A 24,060-nucleotide genomic window follows, 5' to 3' on the forward strand; every position below is an offset into this window, starting at 1 on the left:
AAGTCCTTTTATTTCTTTCCAGTTCCTCCCAGGATAGACCTGAGTTTGGCAATGAAATCTTTGCTTACTGTGAAAGCTGGAACTAATGTTTGCCTGGATGCTACTGTTTTTGGAAAACCAATACCAACAGTCTCTTGGAAGAAGGAGGGCACACTGCTCAAACCAGCAGAAGGAATCAAGATGACCATGAAGCGGAACCTGTGTACCCTGGAGCTGTTCAGCGTGAACCGAAAGGACTCAGGAGACTATACCATCACTGCCGAAAATCCAAGTGGTTCCAAATCAGCCACCATTAAACTTAAAGTGTTAGGTAACTAAAGTGCTTAATTAGAATCTCCTATTTTATTTTGATTAATGTGATGTAATAGAATTTACAAAATAACGTGAGAAAAGATATATATCCTAATCTATATTTTGCAATCACGGAATTATTCTCATCACAAAACAATAGCTTTTTTAGGCTGAAAAGAGCATTACAGAATACATATAAAATACATATTCCAGTTACATAATTTTACATATGAGGAAATTAAAACGGAAAAAATAAGTGACTTCCAAAGTCATACAGGAAGTTAATGACAATACAAAGACTTCAGTCCAGGTTTCCAGGGCTCCATTCTACTCATTCCCTATTTCACAGGTGTTAGTGAGTGACTTCACTTTTTTTTCTTGTTCTTACAGATAAACCAGGTCCTCCAGCATCTGTTAAAATCAACAAAATGTATCCAGATCGTGCAATGCTTTCTTGGGAACCTCCTCTTGAAGATGGAGGCTCAGAAATCACCAACTATATTGTTGACAAACGTGAAACGAGCAGACCCAACTGGGCACAAGTCTCTGCTACTGTGCCCATCACCAGCTGCAGCGTGGAGAAACTTATAGAGGGCCATGAGTATCAGTTCCGAATTTGTGCCGAAAATAAATACGGAGTGGGTGATCCAATCTTCACTGAACCAGCAATTGCTAAAAACCCATATGGTAGGAATACTTTCTTGTGGTTTTTCATTTTACTTTTTAAATGTGGCTTTTTAGACTGGGATACTAACTTTTCAATCAATCTCCGCAGACCCACCTGGACGCTGTGATCCTCCTATTATTAGCAACATAACCAGAGATCATATGACAGTAAGCTGGAAACCACCAGCAGATGATGGCGGCTCACCCATCACTGGCTATTTGGTCGAAAAGCGGGAGACTCAGGCAATTAACTGGACTAAGGTCAACAGAAAACCTGTTATAGAAAGAACTATAAAAGCCACAGGTCTCCAAGAGGGCACCGAATATGAGTTTCGAGTTACAGCTATAAATAAGGCTGGACCAGGCAAACCCAGTGATGCATCCAAAGCTGCTTATGCACGGGACCCTCAGTGTAAGTTTTCATGAAAGAGTTCCATATCCTGTGTTATAATTAGCATTGAACAACTAGAGATGAGATTTTAATGAAAATTTTATTTTATTGTTTGTCCTCAGATCCTCCTGGTCCACCAGCTTTTCCTAAAGTATATGATACAACCCGTAGCTCCGTGAGTCTCTCTTGGGGCAAGCCAGCCTATGACGGTGGTAGCCCTATCATTGGGTACCTTGTTGAAGTAAAACGAGCTGACTCTGTAAACTGGGTGAGGTGTAATTTACCAGAGAAACTCCAGAAAACCCGCTTTGAAGTTACCAGCCTGATGGAAAACACAGAGTATCAGTTCCGCGTGTATGCTGTTAATAAGATTGGATTCAGTGACCCCAGTGATGTGCCAGACAACCACTGTCCCAAGGACATCTTAAGTAAGTATTACCAAGAGAAATACATAGAGCTTTTCTCTTCAGTCATCATGTAAGAGGAATGTAGAACTCCCTTACATAGATTTATTTATTTGCAAGCTTTCCAGTTGATAACTCTAGGAGTACAGTTTTAGAGAGCTGGGTTGGTACTTTTTGGTATTCTATAACAGGCCCAGTGGAATGCAAGGTGATTTGTGGTTTTGAAAAGCTTTTTATACTTACATGACGATTCCATGTCTTCAAAAGAATATGGAATTTAGAAATTTTAATCTGAGAATAGACCCATTTTTTAACTAAGTAGTGAGCTGTTTATCATTCTTACGGTTTTTTATTTTCTCTTCTAATCCACCTCTCTCCATAAGTATAGTATTGATAGGCATCTTAGTATCCCTTCTCCCCATTTCTTCTATTCACTTATTCTCCATAACCATTTCTCCCTTTGTTTTGAATTATTTGGTATTATATCTCATAGCCTATGTACTTTTCTTCCTACAATGAAATAAAGAAAGAGAGTCAAAGAATATAGCAGAGTGCCTTCACTGAATATAGAAAAGAGAAACAAGAATGAAATAGAGCCAAGAACCAATAGTCTATTTTTAAATATACAGAGAGTTTGAAAATATGTAACATTTATGAGAAGAGAACGCACAGATCCTCCAGGGAAAACTTGGTTTAGCCTATAAGATATCAGAAAATGGGAAGATCAACAATTGCTGCAGAGTATCAAAATAGTTGACAAATGTTTTGAGGATTATATTAAGGATTTTTTAAAGAATAAGAAATCAGTTATGGGAAAGAAACATATTTTAGGAGTGATAAGTCCAGTCCTTGGAAATACGTTTGACCATTAAATTATTACTTTAACTTTCTTCACTCCAAAATTAAACAGTTCCACCTGAGGGAGACCTTGACGCTGATTTGAGGAAAACACTCATATTACGTGCTGGAGTTACGATGAGACTGTATGTACCAGTAAAAGGACGTCCACCTCCAAAGATAACTTGGTCCAAACCAAATGTCAATCTAAGAGAAAGAGTTGGACTGGACATAAAGTCAACTGACTTTGACACTTTCTTGCGCTGTGAGAATGTGAACAAATATGATGCAGGAAAATATATCTTGACTCTGGAGAACAGTTGTGGTAAAAAGGAATATACCATTGTAGTGAAAGTGCTGGGTAAGTATGTTTGAAAAAAAAATTACGTATGTTAAAAATGTAGTTCTATGTATTTATTACATATTCATTTCTTATTTACCATTTATCCAGATACTCCTGGGCCACCTGTCAATGTAACTGTTAAGGAAATATCCAAAGATTCTGCTTATATTACTTGGGATCCTCCCATTATTGATGGTGGAAGTCCCATCATAAATTATGTGGTAGAAAAACGTGATGCAGAGAGGAAGTCCTGGTCTACAGTGTCAACTGAGTGCTCAAAAACAAGCTTCAGAATATCTAACTTGGAGGAGGGAAAATCCTACTTCTTCAGGGTGTTTGCTGAAAACGAGTATGGCATTGGTGATCCTGGTGAAACACGTGATGCCGTCAAAGCTTCTGGTGAGCAAACAAGCCACCACCCCATCATTTTGAGTGACGTCTTACTTTGGTTATCTGGGGCTTAGACTTACCCTTTTTCCTTTGCTTTAGAAACCCCTGGACCAGTTGTGGACCTGAAAGTGTTGTCTGTAAATAAGTCATCTTGTAGCATCGGCTGGAAAAAGCCTCGCAGTGATGGTGGAAGTCGTATTATAGGCTATGTAGTTGATTTCCTAACTGAAGAAAATAAGTGGCAACGAGTTATGAAATCATTCAACTTACAGTACTCCACAAAAGATTTGAGTGAAGGAAAGGAATATACCTTCAGAGTGAGTGCTGAGAATGAAAATGGAGAAGGAACCCCAAGCGAAATTACTGTCGTGGCAAAGGATGATGTTGGTAAGACTTTAGCCATGCATCTTCATTTTCCCTTTATTGTCATCAAAGTACACTCTTGAGCCCTACTCGCTGATTTACATACAAATCCTTTAAAAACTGTAACAATATGAAAAAGTTAATTGCTCAGTCTTAAAAGTAATAATTTATCTCTGCTGTTTTACAGTGGCTCCTGATCTTGACTTAAAGGATCTACCTGATTTGTGCTACTTGGCTAAAGAAAACAGCAACTTCCGTCTTAAGATCCCCATAAAAGGCAAGCCAGCTCCATCAGTATCCTGGAAGAAAGGGGAAGATCCTCTTGTAACTGGCACAAGAGTCGGTATTGAGTCATCTGCAGTTAACACAACTCTTGTAGTACATGATTGTCAAAAGTCTGATGCTGGAAAATATACAATCACACTGAAGAATGTCGCTGGCACTAAAGAAGGAACTCTCTCTATAAAAGTTGTTGGCAAGCCTGGCATCCCCACTGGACCAATCAAATTCGATGAAGTCACAGCGGAAGCCATAACCTTAAAGTGGGGTCCTCCAAAGGATGACGGAGGTTCTGAAATCACCAATTACATCCTAGAGAAGAGAGATTCTGTAAACAACAAGTGGATAACATGTGCCTCAGCTGTTCAGAAAACCACCTTTAGAGTAACCAGACTTCATGAGGGTATGGAGTACACCTTCAGGGTCAGTGCTGAAAACAAATATGGTGTAGGAGAGGGCCTGAAGTCGGAGCCAGTTGTTGCTAAACATCCATTTGGTAAGTGTTTCAAAGTCAGAAAATATAAAACAAAACATGGTGTTGAGTAAGTTCCTTATTATAAATCTTGCATTATCATATATTTTCCTAGATGTGCCCGATGCTCCCCCACCTCCCACTATTGTTGATGTCAGACACGATTTGGTATCTCTGACTTGGACTGACCCCAGGAAAACTGGTGGCTCTCCAATTACAGGTACATATTTTGCTCTTATCCTACAGCTTTTATATTAATGATTCTTTCAAATCTTCCCCCCTGAGAAAAAATTGAATGTGTGCTCCTCATTTACAGCACTATCTGCACATCCAATAATACATTTTCCTTTCAATGCATTAGTATTAAGCTAATTAAATAAGCTAAAGCTTAATTGCATTGAAAACCTCCTAATGTAATAGTTAATAAAAACAGGCTTTCTTAGTGATAATATCTACTTTTGTAAATTAAAATTTTTCAACAGGAGGTACAATAAATATGCATATTCCAAGAGAAAAAAAAATAACATTACACTTAGGTTACTGTAAGTGTAGATACTAGAAAGAATGATTATGTGTTCCATATATCCATATATAAATTTTTTGGACAAAAACATATATATGTAAAAGTCAGACTACATTTGTACTTTCTGTCTGAATTGACACATCACTGGGTCTCTTGTAGGGTATCATATCGAGTTCAAGGAAAGAAACAGCCTTCTATGGAAGAGAGCTAACAAGACTCCTATTAGGATGAAAGACTTCAAAGTGACAGGATTGACTGAAGGTCTTGAATATGAATTCCGAGTTATGGCAATCAATTTAGCAGGAGTAGGCAAGCCAAGCCTGCCGTCGGAGCCAGTTGTGGCACTTGATCCAATTGGTAAGTCATTAAAAAAGAAAAGTACATTTTGTGCATGAAAAAAACATCAGTATTAAAAAAATTAACAATAAAATTACCATATGACCAAGCAAAAAAAAAAAAAAAAAAAAGTCAGTATTTGTTTGACTATTTTCCCCTGTGTTTTAGATCCTCCTGGCAAGCCTGAGGTTATTAATGTAACGAGGAATTCAGTGACTCTCATTTGGACTGAACCCAAATACGATGGTGGTCATAAGTTGACTGGATATATAGTGGAGAAGCGGGATCTACCCTCTAAATCTTGGATGAAAGCCAACCACGTTAACGTCCCAGATTGTGCCTTTACTGTAACTGACCTTATTGAGGGTGGAAAATATGAATTCAGAATTAGAGCAAAGAATACAGCAGGTGCTATCAGTGCTCCATCAGAAAGTACAGGAACCATTATTTGCAAGGATGAATATGGTAGGTCTATTTTACTTTTATGCACATTTTAAAAAATGGAAATTAAGCCACCTTCCTTTTCTGATTAAAATGTATTATTTTCTTTGCAGAGGCACCAACCATTGTCCTCGATCCCACAATAAAAGATGGGCTAACAGTTAAAGCAGATGATACCATTGTTTTGAGTGCCATTAGCATTCTTGGCAAACCCCTCCCAAAGTCAAGTTGGTCCAGGGAAGGAAAAGACATTAGATTATCAGATATCATTCAGATAACTTCCACGCCAACATCTTCCATGCTTGCTATCAAGTATGCCACTAGAAAAGATGCTGGTGAATACACCATCACTGCTACCAATCCTTTTGGCACGAAGGAGGAACATGTGAAGGTAACAGTTCTCGATGTTCCTGGTCCCCCAGGTCCCATTGAAATCAGTAATGTTTCTGCTGAAAAAGCAACACTTACATGGACACCTCCCTTGGAAGATGGTGGCTCACCAATTAAGTCCTATGTTCTTGAAAAGAGAGAAACCAGCCGACTCTTGTGGACAGTGGTTGCTGAAGATATTCAGTCTTGCAGGCATGTGGCAACCAAACTTATCCAAGGAAACGAGTACCTCTTCCGGGTCTCAGCTGTAAACCAGTATGGCAAAGGAGAGCCTGTACAGTCTGAACCTGTCAAAATGGTGGACAGATTTGGTATGTACAGCATGTGAGGGAATTGATATCTAAATACAGCAGAGTTTAGGAAATACGGATTTCTCATAAATGTGCTTCCTTTTTAGGTCCCCCTGGCCCTCCTGGAAAACCAGAGGTATCAAATGTCACTAAAAACACAGCCACTGTCAGTTGGAAAAGGCCAGTTGATGATGGTGGCAGTGAGATCACAGGATATCATGTAGAAAGGAGAGAAAAGAAAGGCTTGAGATGGGTGAGAGCAACCAAGACACCAGTTTCCGATCTCAGATGCAAAGTAACAGGACTGCAAGAAGGAAACTCCTATGAATTCCGTGTCAGTGCAGAAAACAGAGCAGGAATTGGTCCACCTAGTGATGCTTCAAATCTTGTTCAAATAAAAGATGTGGCATGTTAGTATTTACCTTTTTCAACATGGCTCATTTGGGGGTGCCAATATTTTATATAATTTATCCAAAAACCAAACTCTTAACATATACTTTGGTGTCTTCATTTATTTTCTAGATCCTCCAGGGCCACCTTCAAATGCACGTGTCACTGATACTACCAAGAAATCAGCTTCTTTAGCATGGGGCAAGCCTCATTATGATGGTGGACTTGAAATCACTGGCTATGTCGTGGAGCATCAAAAAGTAGGAGATGCGGAATGGATAAAAGATACAACAGGAACTGCCCTCCGAATCACTGAGTTTGTTGTCCCTGATCTTCAGACTAAAGAAAAATACAATTTTAGAATCAGTGCCATCAATGATGCAGGGGTTGGGGAGCCAGCAGTGATTCCAGATGTTGAAATTGTAGAAAGGGAAATGGTTCCTGATTTTGAACTAGATGCTGAGCTTCGAAGAACCCTGGTTGTTAGGGCAGGACTCAGTATTAGAATATTTGTGCCAATTAAAGGTCGTCCTGCTCCTGAAGTGACATGGACCAAAGATGATATCAACCTTAAAAACCGAGCTAACATCGAAAATACTGAATCATTTACTCTTCTGATTATCCCAGAATGTAACAGATATGACACTGGTAAATTTGTGATGACTATTGAAAACCCTGCTGGGAAGAAAAGTGGCTTTGTTAACGTCAGAGTCTTGGATACACCAGGACCCGTCCTTAACCTGAGGCCTACTGACATCACAAAGGACAGTGTCACCCTGCATTGGGACCTCCCTCTCATAGATGGGGGCTCACGTATAACAAACTATATTGTGGAGAAACGAGAAGCAACACGAAAATCCTATTCCACAGTCACCACTAAGTGCCATAAATGCACATATAAAGTTACTGGCTTGACTGAAGGTAGTGAATACTTTTTCAGAGTGATGGCAGAAAATGAATATGGAATTGGTGAGCCAACAGAAACAAAGGAGCCTGTAAAAGCCTCTGAAGCACCATCACCACCAGACAGTCTGAACATTATGGACATAACTAAGAGCACAGTCAGCCTGGCATGGCCTAAACCAAAACACGATGGTGGCAGTAAGATCACTGGTTATGTGATTGAAGCCCAAAGGAAAGGCTCTGACCAGTGGGCCCACATCACAACGGTGAAAGGGTTAGAATGTGTTGTGAAGAATCTAACTGAAGGGGAAGAATACACCTTCCAAGTGATGGCAGTGAACAGTGCAGGGCGAAGTGCCCCTAGAGAAAGCAGACCCGTCATTGTCAAGGAGCAGACAATGCTTCCCGAATTGGATCTCCGTGGCATTTATCAGAAATTAGTCATTGCCAGAGCTGGTGACAACATCAAAGTTGAAATTCCAGTTCTTGGTCGACCAAAGCCCACAGTTACATGGAAAAAAGGAGACCAAATTCTTAAACAGACACAGAGAGTTAATGTTGAAAATACAGCAACTTCAACCATCTTAAATATCAATGAGTGTGTGAGAAGTGATAGTGGGCCCTATCCATTAACAGCAAGGAACATTGTAGGAGAGGTTGGTGATGTCGTCACCATTCAAGTCCATGATATCCCAGGACCACCTACTGGACCAATCAAATTTGATGAGGTTTCATCTGATTTTGTAATCTTCTCTTGGGACCCACCTGAGAATGATGGCGGTGTACCAATAAGCAACTATGTAATAGAAATGCGGCAGACTGATGGGACTACGTGGGTTGAGTTAGCAACCACCGTTATACGCACTACCTATAAGGCCACTCGCCTGACGACAGGAGTGGAGTATCAATTCCGGGTAAAAGCTCAAAATAGATATGGAATTGGACCAGGCATCACATCAGCATCTATAGTTGCCAACTATCCATTTAAGGTTCCTGGGCCTCCTGGTACCCCTCAGGTAACTGCAGTTACCAAGGATTCAATGACAATTAGTTGGCATGAACCTCTTTCTGATGGTGGAAGCCCCATTTTAGGATATCACATTGAAAGAAAAGAACGAAATGGTATTCTCTGGCAGACTGTAAGCAAAGCATTAGTGCCAGGCAACATTTTCAAATCAACTGGACTTACAGATGGTATTGCTTATGAATTCCGAGTGATTGCAGAAAACATGGCAGGCAAAAGCAAGCCAAGCAAGCCATCTGAACCTATGCTGGCTTTGGATCCCATTGACCCACCTGGGAAACCAGTTCCTCTAAATATTACTAGACACACAGTGACACTTAAATGGGCTAGGCCTGAATATACTGGAGGCTTTAAAATTACTAGTTATATAGTTGAAAAGAGAGACCTTCCTAATGGACGGTGGCTGAAGGCCAACTTCAGCAACATTTTGGAGAATGAATTTACAGTCAGTGGCCTAACAGAAGATGCTGCATATGAATTCCGCGTGATTGCCAAAAATGCTGCTGGTGCTATTAGTCCACCATCTGAGCCATCCGATGCTATTACATGCAGGGATGACATTGAGGCACCAAGGATAAGGGTGGATATTAAATTTAAGGACACAATTATACTAAAAGCAGGGGAAACATTCAAGCTCGAAGCTGATGTTTCTGGTCGCCCACCTCCAACAATGGAATGGACCAAAGATGGAAAGGAGCTTGAAGGCACAGGAAAATTAGAAATAAAAATTGCAGATTTCTCTACTAATCTGGTAAACAAGGATTCATTAAGAAGGGATGGTGGTGCCTATACCCTTACAGCAACTAACCCTGGTGGTTTTGCCAAACACGTTTTCAATGTCAAAGTTCTTGATCGACCAGGCCCACCTGAAGGACCGTTAGCTGTATCTGAAGTGACATCAGAAAAATGTGTATTGTCATGGTTGCCTCCACTGGATGATGGAGGTGCCAAAATTGATCATTATGTAGTTCAGAAACGTGAAACCAGCAGATTGGCATGGACAAATGTAGCCTCAGAAGTCCAAGTAACAAAACTAAAGGTCACTAAACTTCTGAAAGGCAATGAATACATATTCCGGGTCATGGCAGTAAATAAATACGGAGTTGGAGAGCCACTGGAATCAGAGCCTGTGCTTGCAGTAGATCCTTATGGACCCCCTGATCCACCCAAAAACCCTGAAGTTACAACCATTACTAAAGATTCGATGGTCGTCTGCTGGGGACATCCTGACTCTGATGGTGGAAGTGAAATCATCAATTATATTGTGGAACGGCGTGACAAAGCTGGGCAACGCTGGGTGAAATGTAACAAAAAAACCCTTACTGATCTAAGATATAAAGTGTCTGGACTGACAGAAGGACATCAATATGAGTTCAGGATTATGGCTGAAAACGCTGCTGGAATTAGTGCACCAAGTCCTACTAGCCCGTTTTATAAGGCTTGTGATGCTGTGTTTAAACCTGGCCCACCAGGTAACCCACGTGTTCTAGATACAAGCAGATCCTCCATTTCAATTGCTTGGAATAAACCTATCTATGACGGTGGTTCAGAAATCACTGGGTATATGGTTGAGATTGCTCTTCCAGAAGAAGATGAATGGCAGGTTGTCACTCCACCAGCTGGGCTCAAAGCCACTTCTTACACTATCACCAACCTCATAGAGAATCAGGAATATAAAATTCGCATCTATGCCATGAATTCTGAAGGCATTGGAGAACCTGCACTTGTTCCTGGAACTCCAAAGGCTGAAGACAGGATGCTGCCTCCAGAGATTGACCTGGATGCTGAGCTGCGCAAAGTTGTTACTATCAGAGCTTGTTGTACCCTGAGACTTTTTGTTCCAATCAAAGGAAGGCCTGCACCTGAGGTGAAGTGGACCCGGGAACATGGAGAATCTTTAGATAAAGCTAGCATTGAATCCACAAGCTCTTACACCCTGCTGATTGTTGGAAATGTAAACAGATTTGATAGTGGCAAATACATACTAACTATAGAAAACAGCTCAGGCAGCAAATCTGCATTTGTCAATGTTAGAGTACTAGATACACCAGGCCCTCCACAAGATCTAAAGATAAAGGAGGTCACTAAGACATCTGTCACACTGACATGGGAGCCCCCTCTCCTTGATGGAGGTTCAAAAATAAAGAACTATATTGTTGAAAAGCGGGAATCAACAAGAAAAGCATATTCAACTGTTGCAACAAATTGTCACAAAACTTCCTGGAAAGTAGATCAGCTTCAAGAAGGCTGCAGTTACTATTTCAGGGTTCTCGCTGAAAATGAATATGGCATCGGGCTGCCTGCTGAAACCGCAGAATCTGTGAAAGCATCAGAACGACCTCTTCCTCCAGGAAAAATAACTTTGGTGGATGTCACAAGAAACAGTGTAACACTTTCTTGGGAGAAACCAGAGCATGATGGAGGCAGTCGAATTCTAGGCTACATTGTAGAGATGCAGAGCAAAGGCAGTGACAAATGGGCCACATGTGCCACAGTCAAAGTCACTGAAGCTACTATAACTGGATTAATTCAGGGTGAAGAATACTCTTTCCGTGTTTCAGCTCAGAATGAAAAGGGCATCAGTGATCCTAGACAACTGAGTGTGCCAGTAATTGCCAAAGATCTTGTCATTCCACCAGCCTTCAAACACTTATTCAATACTTTCACTGTACTGGCAGGTGAAGACCTGAAAGTTGATATTCCATTCATTGGACGCCCTAGACCGGCTGTAACCTGGCAGAAAGATGATGTACCACTGAGGCAGACAACTAGAGTAAATGCAGAGAGCACAGAAAATAATTCATTGTTGACAATAAAGGAAGCCTGCCGAGAAGATGTTGGAAGTTACACAATTAAACTGACTAACTCAGCTGGTGAAGCTACTGAAACCCTTTCTATTGTTGTTCTTGACAAACCAGGGCCTCCAACTGGACCAGTTAAAGTGGATGAAGTGACAGCTGATAGTATTACTCTTTCCTGGGGCCCACCTAAATATGATGGTGGAAGTTCTATCAATAATTACATTGTCGAAAAACGGGACACTTCTACAACCACCTGGCAAATTGTGTCAGCTACAGTTGCGAGGACAACAATAAAAGCTTGCAGATTAAAGACTGGATGTGAGTATCAGTTTAGGATTGCAGCTGAAAACAGGTATGGAAAGAGTACCTACCTCACTTCAGAGCCTATTGTAGCCCAGTATCCATTCAAAGTTCCTGGTCCTCCTGGCACGCCATACGTAACGCTCTCCTCCAAGGACAGCATGGAGGTACGATGGAATGAGCCAGTCAGTGATGGAGGCAGCAAAGTCATTGGCTATCATCTAGAACGCAAGGAAAGAAATAGCATCCTTTGGGTTAAGTTGAATAAAACACCTATTCCACAAACAAAGTTTAAAACAACTGGCCTCGATGAAGGCATTGAATATGAATTCAGAGTCTCCGCAGAGAACATCGTGGGCATTGGCAAGCCAAGCAAAGTGTCAGAATGCTATGTAGCTCGTGACCCATGTGATCCACCAGGGCGGCCAGAGGCAATCATTGTCACACGGAATTCTGTGACTCTTCAGTGGAAGAAACCCACTTATGATGGTGGAAGCAAGATTACTGGTTATATTGTTGAGAAGAAAGAATTGCCAGAGGGCCGTTGGATGAAAGCCAGTTTTACAAATGTCATTGACACTCAATTTGAAGTAACTGGCCTAGTGGAAAATCAAAGATATGAGTTCCGGGTTATAGCTCGAAATGCTGCGGGAGTGTTGAGTGAGCCTTCAGAAAGCACAGGAGCAATAACAGCACGAGATGAGGTAGATCCACCACGAATAAGTATGGATCCCAAATACAAAGACACGATTGTGGTTCATGCTGGTGAAGTTTTCAAGATTGATGCAGATATTTACGGAAAACCAATACCAACCATTCAGTGGATAAAAGGTGATCAGGAGCTTTCAAATACAGCTCGATTAGAAATCAAGAGCACTGACTTTGCCACCAGTCTCAGTGTAAAGGATGCAGTACGTGTCGACAGTGGAAGTTACATATTGAAGGCCAAAAATGTTGCAGGAGAGAGATCAGTTACTATAAACGTCAAAATTCTTGATAAACCAGGGCCACCTGAAGGACCTGTTGTTATAACGGGAGTTACAGCAGAAAAATGCACGCTAGCTTGGAAACCCCCACTACAGGATGGTGGGAGTGACATCATAAATTATATTGTGGAAAGGAGAGAAACCAGCCGCTTGGTTTGGACTGTGGTTGACGCCAATGTGCAGACTCTCAGCTGCAAGGTTACTAAGCTTCTTGAAGGCAATGAATATATTTTCCGTATAATGGCTGTAAACAAATATGGTGTTGGTGAACCTCTTGAATCTGAGCCAGTAGTTGCCAAGAATCCATTTGTAGTCCCAGATGCACCAAGAGCTCCAGAAATCACAGCAGTGACCAAGGACTCAATGATTGTTGTATGGGAAAGGCCAGCATCTGATGGTGGCAGCGAAATTCTTGGATATGTTCTTGAAAAACGGGATAAAGAGGGCATTAGATGGACAAGATGCCACAAACGTCTGATTGGGGAATTGCGCTTGAGAGTAACTGGACTCATAGAAAATCACAGTTATGAATTCAGAGTCTCAGCTGAGAATGCTGCTGGACTTAGTGAACCAAGCCCACCTTCTGCTTACCAAAAGGCTTGTGATCCTATTTATAAACCAGGACCTCCAAACAATCCCAAAGTCGTAGATATTACCAGATCTTCCGTCTTCCTTTCTTGGAGCAAACCAATATATGATGGTGGCTGTGAAATCCAAGGATACATTGTTGAAAAATGTGATGTGAGCGTTGGTGAATGGACAATGTGCACTCCACCAACTGGAATCAATAAAACAAATATAGAAGTAGAGAAACTATTGGAAAAACATGAATATAACTTCCGTATCTGTGCTGTTAATAAAGCTGGAGTTGGAGAACATGCTGATGTCCCTGGACCTATTATAGTAGAAGAAAAATTGGAAGCACCAGACATTGATCTTGACCTAGAACTAAGAAAAATTATAAACATAAGGGCAGGTGGCTCCTTAAGGTTATTTGTTCCTATTAAAGGTCGTCCTACACCAGAAGTTAAATGGGGGAAGGTGGATGGCGAAATCCGAGATGCAGCTATAATTGATGTCACTAGCAGTTTTACCTCTCTTGTTCTTGATAACGTCAACCGATATGATAGTGGAAAATACACTCTCACGTTAGAAAACAGCAGTGGAACAAAGTCTGCCTTTGTTACTGTGAGAGTCCTGGACACACCAAGTCCACCTGTTAACCTGAAAGTCACAGAAATCACTAAAGACTCAGTATCAATTACATGGGAACCTCCTTTGTTGGATGGGGGGTCCAAAATCAAAAACTACATTGTTGAGAAACGTGAAGCCACAAGAAAAGCATATGCTGCAGTTGTAACAAATTGCCATAAGAATTCTTGGAAAATTGATCAACTCCAAGAAGGCTGCAGTTATTTCTTTAGAGTCACAGCTGAGAATGAATATGGTATTGGCCTTCCTGCCCGCACTGCTGATCCAATTAAAGTTGCAGAAGTCCCACAACCTCCAGGAAAAATAACTGTGGATGATGTCACCAGAAACAGTGTCTCTTTGAGTTGGACAAAGCCTGAACATGATGGTGGCAGTAAAATCATTCAGTATATTGTGGAAATGCAAGCTAAACAGAGTGAGAAATGGTCAGAGTGTGCCCGAGTCAAGTCCCTTGAAGCAGTAATTACCAACCTAACTCAGGGAGAAGAATATCTTTTTAGAGTCATTGCTGTAAATGAAAAGGGGAGAAGTGATCCTAGGTCCCTTGCAGTTCCAATAGTTGCTAAAGATCTGGTCATTGAACCAGATGTAAGACCTGCATTCAACAGTTATAGTGTACAGGTTGGACACGATTTGAAAATAGAAGTGCCAATTTCTGGACGTCCTAAGCCAACCATTACCTGGACTAAAGATGGTCTCCCACTGAAGCAGACTACAAGAATCAATGTTGCTGATTCACTTGACCTCACTGTACTCAGTATTAAAGAAACTCATAAAGATGATGGTGGACATTATGGAATCACAGTTGCTAATGTTGTTGGTCAGAAAACAGCATCCATTGAAATTACAACTCTAGACAAACCTGATCCTCCAAAAGGACCTGTTAAATTTGATGAAGTCAGTGCTGAAAGTATTACATTATCTTGGAACCCTCCAGAATATACAGGGGGCTGCCAGATCACCAACTACATTGTTCATAAAAGAGATACAACCACCACCATATGGGATGTTGTTTCTGCTACTGTTGCCAGAACTACACTCAAAGTGACCAAACTGAAAACTGGTACAGAGTACCAATTCAGAATATTTGCTGAAAATAGATATGGACAAAGCTTTGCCTTGGAGTCTGATTCAATTATAGCTCAATATCCTTACAAAGAACCCGGCCCTCCAGGCACACCATTTGTCACAGCCATTTCCAAAGACTCCATGGTCATACAATGGCATGAACCAGTCAATAACGGTGGAAGCCCAGTCATCGGTTACCACCTTGAAAGAAAGGAAAGAAATAGTATTTTGTGGACAAAAGTCAACAAAACTATTATTCATGACACCCAGTTTAAATCAATCAATCTTGAAGAAGGCATTGAATATGAATTCAGAGTTTACGCTGAAAATATTGTTGGTGTAGGCAAAGCAAGCAAGATTTCTGAATGCTATGTAGCCAGAGATCCCTGTGACCCACCAGGGACCCCAGAAGCAATAATAGTTAAAAGAAATGAAATTACTTTACAATGGACCAAACCTGTATATGATGGTGGAAGTATGATTACAGGTTACATTGTAGAGAAACGTGATTTGCCTGAGGGTCGTTGGATGAAAGCCAGTTTTACAAATGTCATTGAAACTCAATTTACTGTGTCAGGTCTTACTGAAGATCAAAGATATGAATTCAGAGTCATTGCAAAGAATGCAGCTGGTACAATAAGTAAACCCTCTGACAGTACTGGACCAATAACGGCCAAGGATGAGGTTGAACTCCCAAGAATTTCAATGGATCCAAAATTCAGAGACACAATTGTGGTAAATGCTGGAGAAACATTCAGGCTTGAGGCTGATGTCCATGGGAAGCCCCTACCTACCATTGAGTGGTTAAGAGGGGATAAAGAAGTTGAAGAATCTGCTAGATGTGAAATAAAGAACACAGATTTCAAGGCTTTACTTATTGTAAAGGATGCCATTAGAATTGATGGTGGACAGTATATTTTAAGAGCTTCCAATGTTGCAGGTTCTAAGTCATTCCCAGTAAATGTAAAAGTATTAGATAGACCAGGACCTCCAGAAGGGCCAGTCCAGGTGACTGGAGTCACTGCTGAAAAATGCACTTTAACATGGTCTCCACCACTACAAGATGGTGGCAGTGACATTTCTCACTATGTTGTTGAAAAGAGAGAAACGAGTCGACTTGCCTGGACTGTTGTTGCTTCAGAAGTTGTGACCAATTCTCTGAAAGTTACCAAACTCTTAGAAGGAAATGAATACATTTTCCGTATAATGGCTGTCAACAAATATGGTGTTGGAGAACCTTTGGAATCTGCACCAGTACTAATGAAAAATCCATTTGTGCTTCCTGGACCACCAAAAAGCTTGGAAGTCACGAACATTGCCAAGGACTCCATGACCGTCTGCTGGAACCGTCCAGAGAGTGACGGTGGAAGTGAAATTATTGGTTATATTGTAGAGAAAAGAGACAGAAGTGGCATTCGGTGGATAAAATGTAATAAACGCCGCATTACAGATTTGCGTCTAAGAGTAACAGGATTAACAGAAGATCATGAGTACGAATTCAGAGTCTCTGCAGAAAATGCTGCTGGAGTTGGAGAACCAAGTCCAGCTACAGTTTATTATAAGGCTTGCGATCCTGTGTTCAAACCTGGCCCACCCACCAATGCACACATTGTAGACACCACTAAAAATTCAATTACACTTGCCTGGGGTAAACCCATCTACGATGGTGGCAGTGAGATCCTGGGATACGTAATAGAAATCTGTAAAGCAGATGAAGAAGAATGGCAAATAGTTACTCCACCGACTGGCCTGAAAGTCACTCGATTTGAAATTTCAAAACTCACTGAACACCAAGAATACAAAATACGAGTCTGTGCTCTCAATAAAGTTGGTTTAGGTGAGGCTACATCAGTTCCTGGTACTGTGAAACCAGAAGACAAACTTGAAGCACCTGAACTTGACCTTGATTCTGAATTAAGGAAAGGAATCGTTGTAAGAGCTGGTGGATCTGCCAGAATTCATATTCCATTCAAAGGTCGTCCAACACCTGAGATTACTTGGTCTCGAGAGGAAGGTGAATTCACAGACAAGGTCCAAATTGAAAAGGGAGTGAACTATACCCAACTATCAATAGATAACTGTGATAGAAATGATGCTGGAAAATATATTCTCAAACTGGAAAACAGCAGTGGAACCAAATCTGCTTTTGTAACCGTGAAAGTTCTTGATACTCCAGGACCACCACAGAATTTGGCCGTCAAAGAAGTGAAAAAAGATTCTGTCATCCTGGTATGGGAACCACCCATCATTGATGGGGGTGCAAAGGTCAAGAACTATGTTATTGACAAACGTGAGTCAACCAGAAAAGCATATGCTAATGTGAGTAATAAATGCAACAAAACAAACCTTAAAGTTGAAAATCTTACGGAAGGAGCCATTTATTACTTTAGAGTTATGGCTGAAAATGAATTTGGAGTCGGCATTCCAGTGGAAACTGTTGATGCTATTAAAGCTGCTGAACCTCCTTCCCCACCAGGAAAGGTTACACTCACTGATGTGTCCCAGACCAGTGCATCACTCATGTGGGAGAAACCTGAACATGATGGTGGTAGTAGAGTCCTGGGATATGTTGTTGAAATGCAGCCAAAAGGAACTGAAAAATGGAGTGTTGTGGCTGAATCCAAAGTCTGTAATGCAGTTGTAACTGGTCTGAGTTCTGGACAAGAGTATCAGTTCCGTGTCAAGGCTTTCAACGAGAAAGGAAAAAGTGATCCAAGAGTGCTCGGTGTTCCTGTCATAGCCAAAGACTTGACCATACAGCCGAGTCTTAAGTTGCCATTTAACACATACAGTGTCCAAGCTGGAGAAGATCTTAAAATCGAGATTCTAGTTATTGGACGACCGAGACCTAAAATTTCATGGGTCAAAGATGGTGAGTCTTTTAAACAGACAACAAGAGTAAATGTTGAGGAAACAGACACTTCAGCTATTTTGCACATTAAAGAAAGTAACAAAGATGACTTTGGAAAATACACCATAACAGCAACAAATAGTGCAGGCACAGCAACAGAAAATCTCAGCATTATTGTTTTGGAAAAGCCTGGACCTCCAGTTGGACCAGTTCGGTTTGATGAAGTTAGTGCAGACTTTGTGGTCATATCTTGGGAACCTCCAGCTTACACTGGTGGCTGCCAAATAAACAACTACATTGTAGAGAAGCGAGATACAAGCACCACCACATGGCAGATGGTATCAGCAACAGTTGCAAGAACAACAATCAAAATAACCAGACTGAAAACAGGCACGGAGTACCAGTTTAGAATTTTTGCAGAAAACAGGTATGGGAAAAGTGCACCCCTGGATTCTAAACCAGTTATTGTACAATATCCATTTAAAGTACCTGGACCACCTGGAACTCCTTTTGTCACATCAATCTCAAAAGATCAAATGCTTGTTCAATGGCATGAGCCAGTTAATGATGGAGGTAGCAAAGTTATTGGCTACCATCTTGAACAGAAAGAAAAGAACAGCATTTTATGGATCAAATTAAACAAGACTCCCATTCAAGATACCAAATTCAAAACAACTGGGCTTGATGAAGGCCTTGAGTATGAGTTCAAAGTTTCTGCGGAAAATATTGTTGGCATCGGCAAGCCTAGCAAAGTGTCAGAATGTTTTGTTGCTCGTGATCCATGTGACCCACCTGGTCGTCCTGAAGCCATCGTTATTACAAGAAACAGTGTCACGCTGAAATGGAAGAAACCTGCCTATGATGGTGGTAGCAAAATAACAGGTTATGTTGTGGAAAAGAAAGATCTACCTGATGGACGTTGGATGAAAGCCAGCTTTACCAATGTATTAGAAACTGAATTTACAGTGAGTGGACTTGTAGAAGACCAAAGATATGAATTTAGAGTAATTGCAAAAAATGCAGCTGGCAACTTTAGTGAACCATCTGAAAGCACCGGTGCCATTACTGCAAGAGATGAAATTGATGCACCAAATGCCTCACTGGATCCAAAATATAAAGATGTCATCGTTGTTCACGCAGGAGAGACTTTCGTCCTTGAAGCTGATATCCGCGGCAAACCTATACCTGATATTGTTTGGTCAAAAGATGGAAAAGAGCTTGAAGAAACAGCCGCTAGGATGGAAATCAAGTCTACTTTTCAGAAAACAACTCTTGTTGTCAAAGATTGTATACGCACTGATGGAGGACAATATATTCTGAAACTGAGCAATGTTGGTGGTACGAAGTCTATACCAATCACTGTAAAGGTACTTGACAGGCCAGGACCTCCTGAAGCACCTCTGAAAGTTTCTGGGGTTACTGCTGAAAAGTGTTACCTGGCATGGAACCCACCTTTACAAGATGGTGGAGCTAATATTTCACATTATATAATTGAAAAGAGAGAGACAAGCAGACTCTCCTGGACCCAGGTTTCAACTGAAGTCCAGGCTCTTAACTACAAAGTCACTAAACTTCTTCCTGGTAATGAATACATTTTCCGTGTCATGGCTGTGAATAAATATGGCATTGGAGAGCCCTTGGAATCTGAGCCTGTTATAGCCTGTAATCCTTATAAACCACCAGGTCCTCCTTCACCACCTGAAGCCTCAGCAATTGCCAAAGATTCTATGGTACTAACATGGGCACGCCCAGTGGATGATGGAGGTGCTGAAATTGAGGGTTACATTCTTGAAAAAAGAGATAAGGAAGGCATTAGATGGACCAAGTGCAACAAGAAAACACTAACAGATCTCCGATTCAGGGTAACTGGCCTTACTGAAGGTCATTCCTATGAATTCAGAGTTGCTGCTGAAAATGCAGCTGGCGTGGGTGAACCCAGTGAGCCATCTGTTTTTTATCGTGCCTGTGATGCTTTGTATCCACCAGGTCCACCAACTAATCCAAAAGTGACAGACACTTCCAGATCCTCTGTCTCCCTGGCATGGAATAAACCAATTTATGATGGTGGTGCACCTGTTAAGGGCTATGTCATTGAAGTCAAAGAAGCCACTGATGATGAATGGACAACTTGCACTCCACCAACTGGATTACAAGGAAAGCAGTTCACAGTGACCAAGCTTAAAGAAAATACTGAATATAATTTCCGTATTTGTGCCATCAATTCTGAAGGTGTAGGTGAACCTGCAACTATACCTGGTTCAGTTGTTGCCCAAGATAGGCTAGAACCACCAGAAATAGAACTTGATGCTGATCTCAGAAAGGTGGTCATTCTGCGGGCAAGTACTACTTTACGCTTATTTGTCACTATCAGAGGTCGACCAGAACCTGAAGTTAAGTGGGAAAAAGCTGAAGGCATTCTCACTGAAAGGGCCCAGATTGAAGTGACCAGCTCATATACAATGTTGGTAATTGATAATGTGACCAGATTTGACAGTGGTCGGTATAATCTGACACTAGAAAATAACAGTGGCTCCAAAACAGCTTTTGTTAATGTCCGAGTTCTTGACTCACCAAGTGCCCCTGTGAATTTGACTGTAAGAGAAGTAAAGAAAGACTCAGTGACATTGTCTTGGGAACCACCACTTATTGATGGCGGAGCTAAGATTACAAACTACATCATCGAAAAACGAGAAGCTACAAGAAAAGCATATGCTACAGTTACAAACAATTGCACTAAGAATACTTTTAAAATTGAAAACCTACAAGAAGGATGTTCTTACTACTTCCGAGTCTTGGCTTCCAATGAATATGGGATTGGTTTGCCAGCTGAAACAACTGAACCCATTAAAGTTTCTGAACCACCCCTCCCACCTGGAAGAGTAACTCTTGTTGATGTGACCCGTAATACAGCTACAATTAAGTGGGAAAAACCAGAAAGTGATGGTGGCAGCAAAATTACTGGTTATGTAGTTGAAATGCAGACTAAAGGAAGTGAGAAATGGAGCACTTGCACACAAGTTAAGACTCTGGAAGCAACTATATCCGGCCTAACTGCAGGAGAGGAGTATGTCTTCAGGGTAGCTGCAGTTAATGAGAAAGGAAGAAGTGATCCAAGACAACTTGGCGTGCCAGTCATTGCAAGGGATATTGAAATAAAGCCTTCAGTTGAGCTTCCTTTCAATACTTTCAATGTAAAGGCTAATGACCAACTTAAGATTGATGTTCCATTTAAAGGAAGACCTCAAGCTACTGTAAGCTGGAAAAAAGATGGTCAGACTCTTAAGGAGACAACTAGAGTCAATGTTTCTTCTTCAAAGACTGTAACATCACTATCTATTAAGGAAGCTTCAAGGGAAGATGTTGGAACTTATGAGTTATGTGTTTCAAACAGTGCTGGATCCATAACAGTTCCTATTACAGTAATTGTCCTTGACAGACCAGGACCTCCAGGACCTATACAGATTGATGAGGTTAGTTGTGACAACATGACTATTTCTTGGAATCCTCCAGAATATGATGGTGGCTGCCATATTAGCAATTACATCGTTGAAAAGAGAGAAACCACTTCTACAACATGGCACGTAGTTTCACAAGCAGTTGCAAGAACATCCATTAAAATAGTTCGTTTGACAACAGGAAGCGAGTATCAGTTCCGTGTCTGCGCAGAAAACCGCTATGGAAAGAGCACCTACAGTGAATCTTCAGCTGTTGTTGCAGAGTATCCATTCAGCCGCCCAGGTCCTCCTGGTACTCCTAAAGTTGTGCATGCCACAAAATCTACCATGATTGTAAGCTGGCAAGTGCCAGTTAACGATGGAGGAAGTCAAATAATTGGCTATCACCTTGAATATAAAGAAAGAAGCAGCATTCTTTGGTCAAAAGCAAATAAAATCCTCATCCCCAATACACAAATGAAAGTCTCCGGCCTTGATGAAGGACTGATGTATGAGTATCGTGTATATGCTGAGAATATTGCTGGAATTGGTAAATGCAGTAAATCTTGTGAACCAGTCCCTGCACGAGACCCTTGTGACCCACCTGGACAACCTGAAGTCACAAATATCACAAGAAAATCAGTGTCACTTAAATGGTCTAAACCACGTTATGATGGTGGAGCTAAGATCACAGGATACATTATCGAACGTAGAGAACTACCAGATGGCCGGTGGCTGAAGTGCAACTTTACTAACATACAAGAAACATACTTTGAAGTAACTGAACTTACTGAAGATCAGCGTTATGAATTCCGGGTTTTTGCAAGAAATGCTGCTGACTCAGTTAGTGAGCCGTCTGAATCCACTGGACCTATTACAGTTAAAGACGATATGGAGGCCCCGAGAATTATGATGGATGTTAAGTTCCGAGATGTTATTGTTGTCAAAGCTGGAGAGGTCCTTAAAATAAATGCAGACATTGCAGGGCGACCTCTGCCAGTAGTTTCCTGGGCCAAGGATGGTGTAGAAATTGAAGAAAGAGCAAGAACAGAAATTGTCTCAACGGACTATAATACCTTGTTAATAGTGAAAGACTGTGTCAGACGAGACACTGGGCAGTATGTACTAACACTGAAGAATGTTGCAGGAACTCGGTCTATGGCAGTTAATTGCAAGGTACTTGATAAGCCTGGCCCACCAGCAGGACCACTTGAAATAAATGGCCTCACTGCTGAGAAATGCTCTCTTTCCTGGGGACCACCCCAAGAAGATGGTGGTGCAAGTATCGACTATTACATTGTAGAAAAACGTGAAACAAGCCGCCTTGCATGGACAATATGTGAAGGAGAGTTAAGGACAACATCCTGTAAAGTGACCAAGTTACTCAAAGGCAATGAATACATCTTTAGAGTAATAGGTGTTAATAAATACGGTGTTGGTGAGCCCCTAGAGAGTATGCCTGTAAAGGCACTAGATCCATTTACAGTGCCAAGTCCACCCACATCTTTGGAAGTTACATCTGTGACCAAAGAGTTCATGACACTTTGCTGGTCAAGACCTGAGAGTGATGGAGGCAATGACATCTCTGGGTATATCATTGAAAGACGAGAGAAAAACAGCCTGCGATGGGTGCGTGTAAACAAAAAACCAGTTTATGATTTGAGAGTGAAATCAACAGGACTTCGGGAAGGATGTGAATATGAGTATCGGGTCTATGCAGAAAATGCTGCTGGCCTAAGCCTTCCAAGTGAAACTACTCCCCTAATTCGGGCAGAAGATCCAGTATTCTTACCATCTCCTCCATCCAAACCAAAAATTGTGGACTCAGGCAAGACAAATATAACTATTAGCTGGGTTAAGCCCTTATTTGATGGCGGGGCCCCAATAACTGGATACACTGTAGAATACAAAACTTCTGATGAAACTGACTGGAACACTGCCATTCAATGCTTAAGAGGCACAGAATATACAATAAGTGGACTAACAACAGGAGCTGAATATGTTTTCAGAGTAAGATCTGTCAATAAAGTCGGTGCTGGTGATCCCAGTGATAGTTCCGATCCCCAGATAGCAAAGGAAAGAGAAGAAGAGCCTGTATTCGATCTTGACAGTGAAATGAAGAAGACCTTGATTGTCAAGGCCGGTGCCTCATTTACCATGACTGTGCCTTTCCGAGGAAGACCAGTACCCAATGTCTTGTGGAGTAAGCCAGATACTGACCTCCGCACCAGAGCTTATATTGATTCCACAGACTCTCGTACGTCACTTACTGTTGAAAATGCCAACAGAAATGATTCTGGAAAATACACATTAACCATTCAGAATAGTTTGAATGCTGCTTCACTGACCTTAGTTGTCAGAGTTTTAGATTCTCCTGGTCCTCCAGCCAATGTTACTGTACATGATGTCACCAAAGAGTCTGTTGTGTTATCCTGGGATGTTCCTGAAAACGATGGTGGAGCACCAGTAAAGAATTACCACATAGAAAAACGTGAGGCCAGTAAGAAAGCATGGGTCTCTGTGACCAACAACTGTAACCGCCTCTCCTACAAAATTAACAACTTACAAGAAGGAGCAATTTACTACTTCAGAGTCTCTGGAGAAAATGAGTTTGGTGTTGGTATACCAGCTGAAACAAAAGAAGGAATAAAAATAACAGGTATGTTTTAAGGACA

The 24,060-nt window shown here is 41.3% G+C and overlaps 1 protein-coding gene across 1 annotated transcript in view; it reads left to right on the forward strand.

Moving 5' to 3' along the window:
- TTN (titin) overlaps positions 1–24,060 on the forward strand; it is a 271,719-nt gene that overhangs the window by 214,870 nt on the left and 32,789 nt on the right. The window contains exons 273-286 of the mRNA XM_033112268.1: positions 23–310; positions 682–978; positions 1,067–1,369; positions 1,471–1,776; positions 2,663–2,950; positions 3,041–3,331; positions 3,422–3,709; positions 3,873–4,460; positions 4,552–4,656; positions 5,119–5,316; positions 5,464–5,760; positions 5,850–6,437; positions 6,524–6,826; positions 6,939–24,044. Coding sequence (XP_032968159.1) covers positions 23–310; positions 682–978; positions 1,067–1,369; positions 1,471–1,776; positions 2,663–2,950; positions 3,041–3,331; positions 3,422–3,709; positions 3,873–4,460; positions 4,552–4,656; positions 5,119–5,316; positions 5,464–5,760; positions 5,850–6,437; positions 6,524–6,826; positions 6,939–24,044 — 21,246 coding nt within the window. The remainder of the gene's footprint in view (positions 1–22; positions 311–681; positions 979–1,066; positions 1,370–1,470; positions 1,777–2,662; positions 2,951–3,040; positions 3,332–3,421; positions 3,710–3,872; positions 4,461–4,551; positions 4,657–5,118; positions 5,317–5,463; positions 5,761–5,849; positions 6,438–6,523; positions 6,827–6,938; positions 24,045–24,060) is intronic.

This window comes from Rhinolophus ferrumequinum, chromosome 8, assembly GCF_004115265.2.
Source record: "Rhinolophus ferrumequinum isolate MPI-CBG mRhiFer1 chromosome 8, mRhiFer1_v1.p, whole genome shotgun sequence".
Taxonomy (NCBI): Eukaryota; Metazoa; Chordata; class Mammalia; order Chiroptera; family Rhinolophidae; genus Rhinolophus; species Rhinolophus ferrumequinum.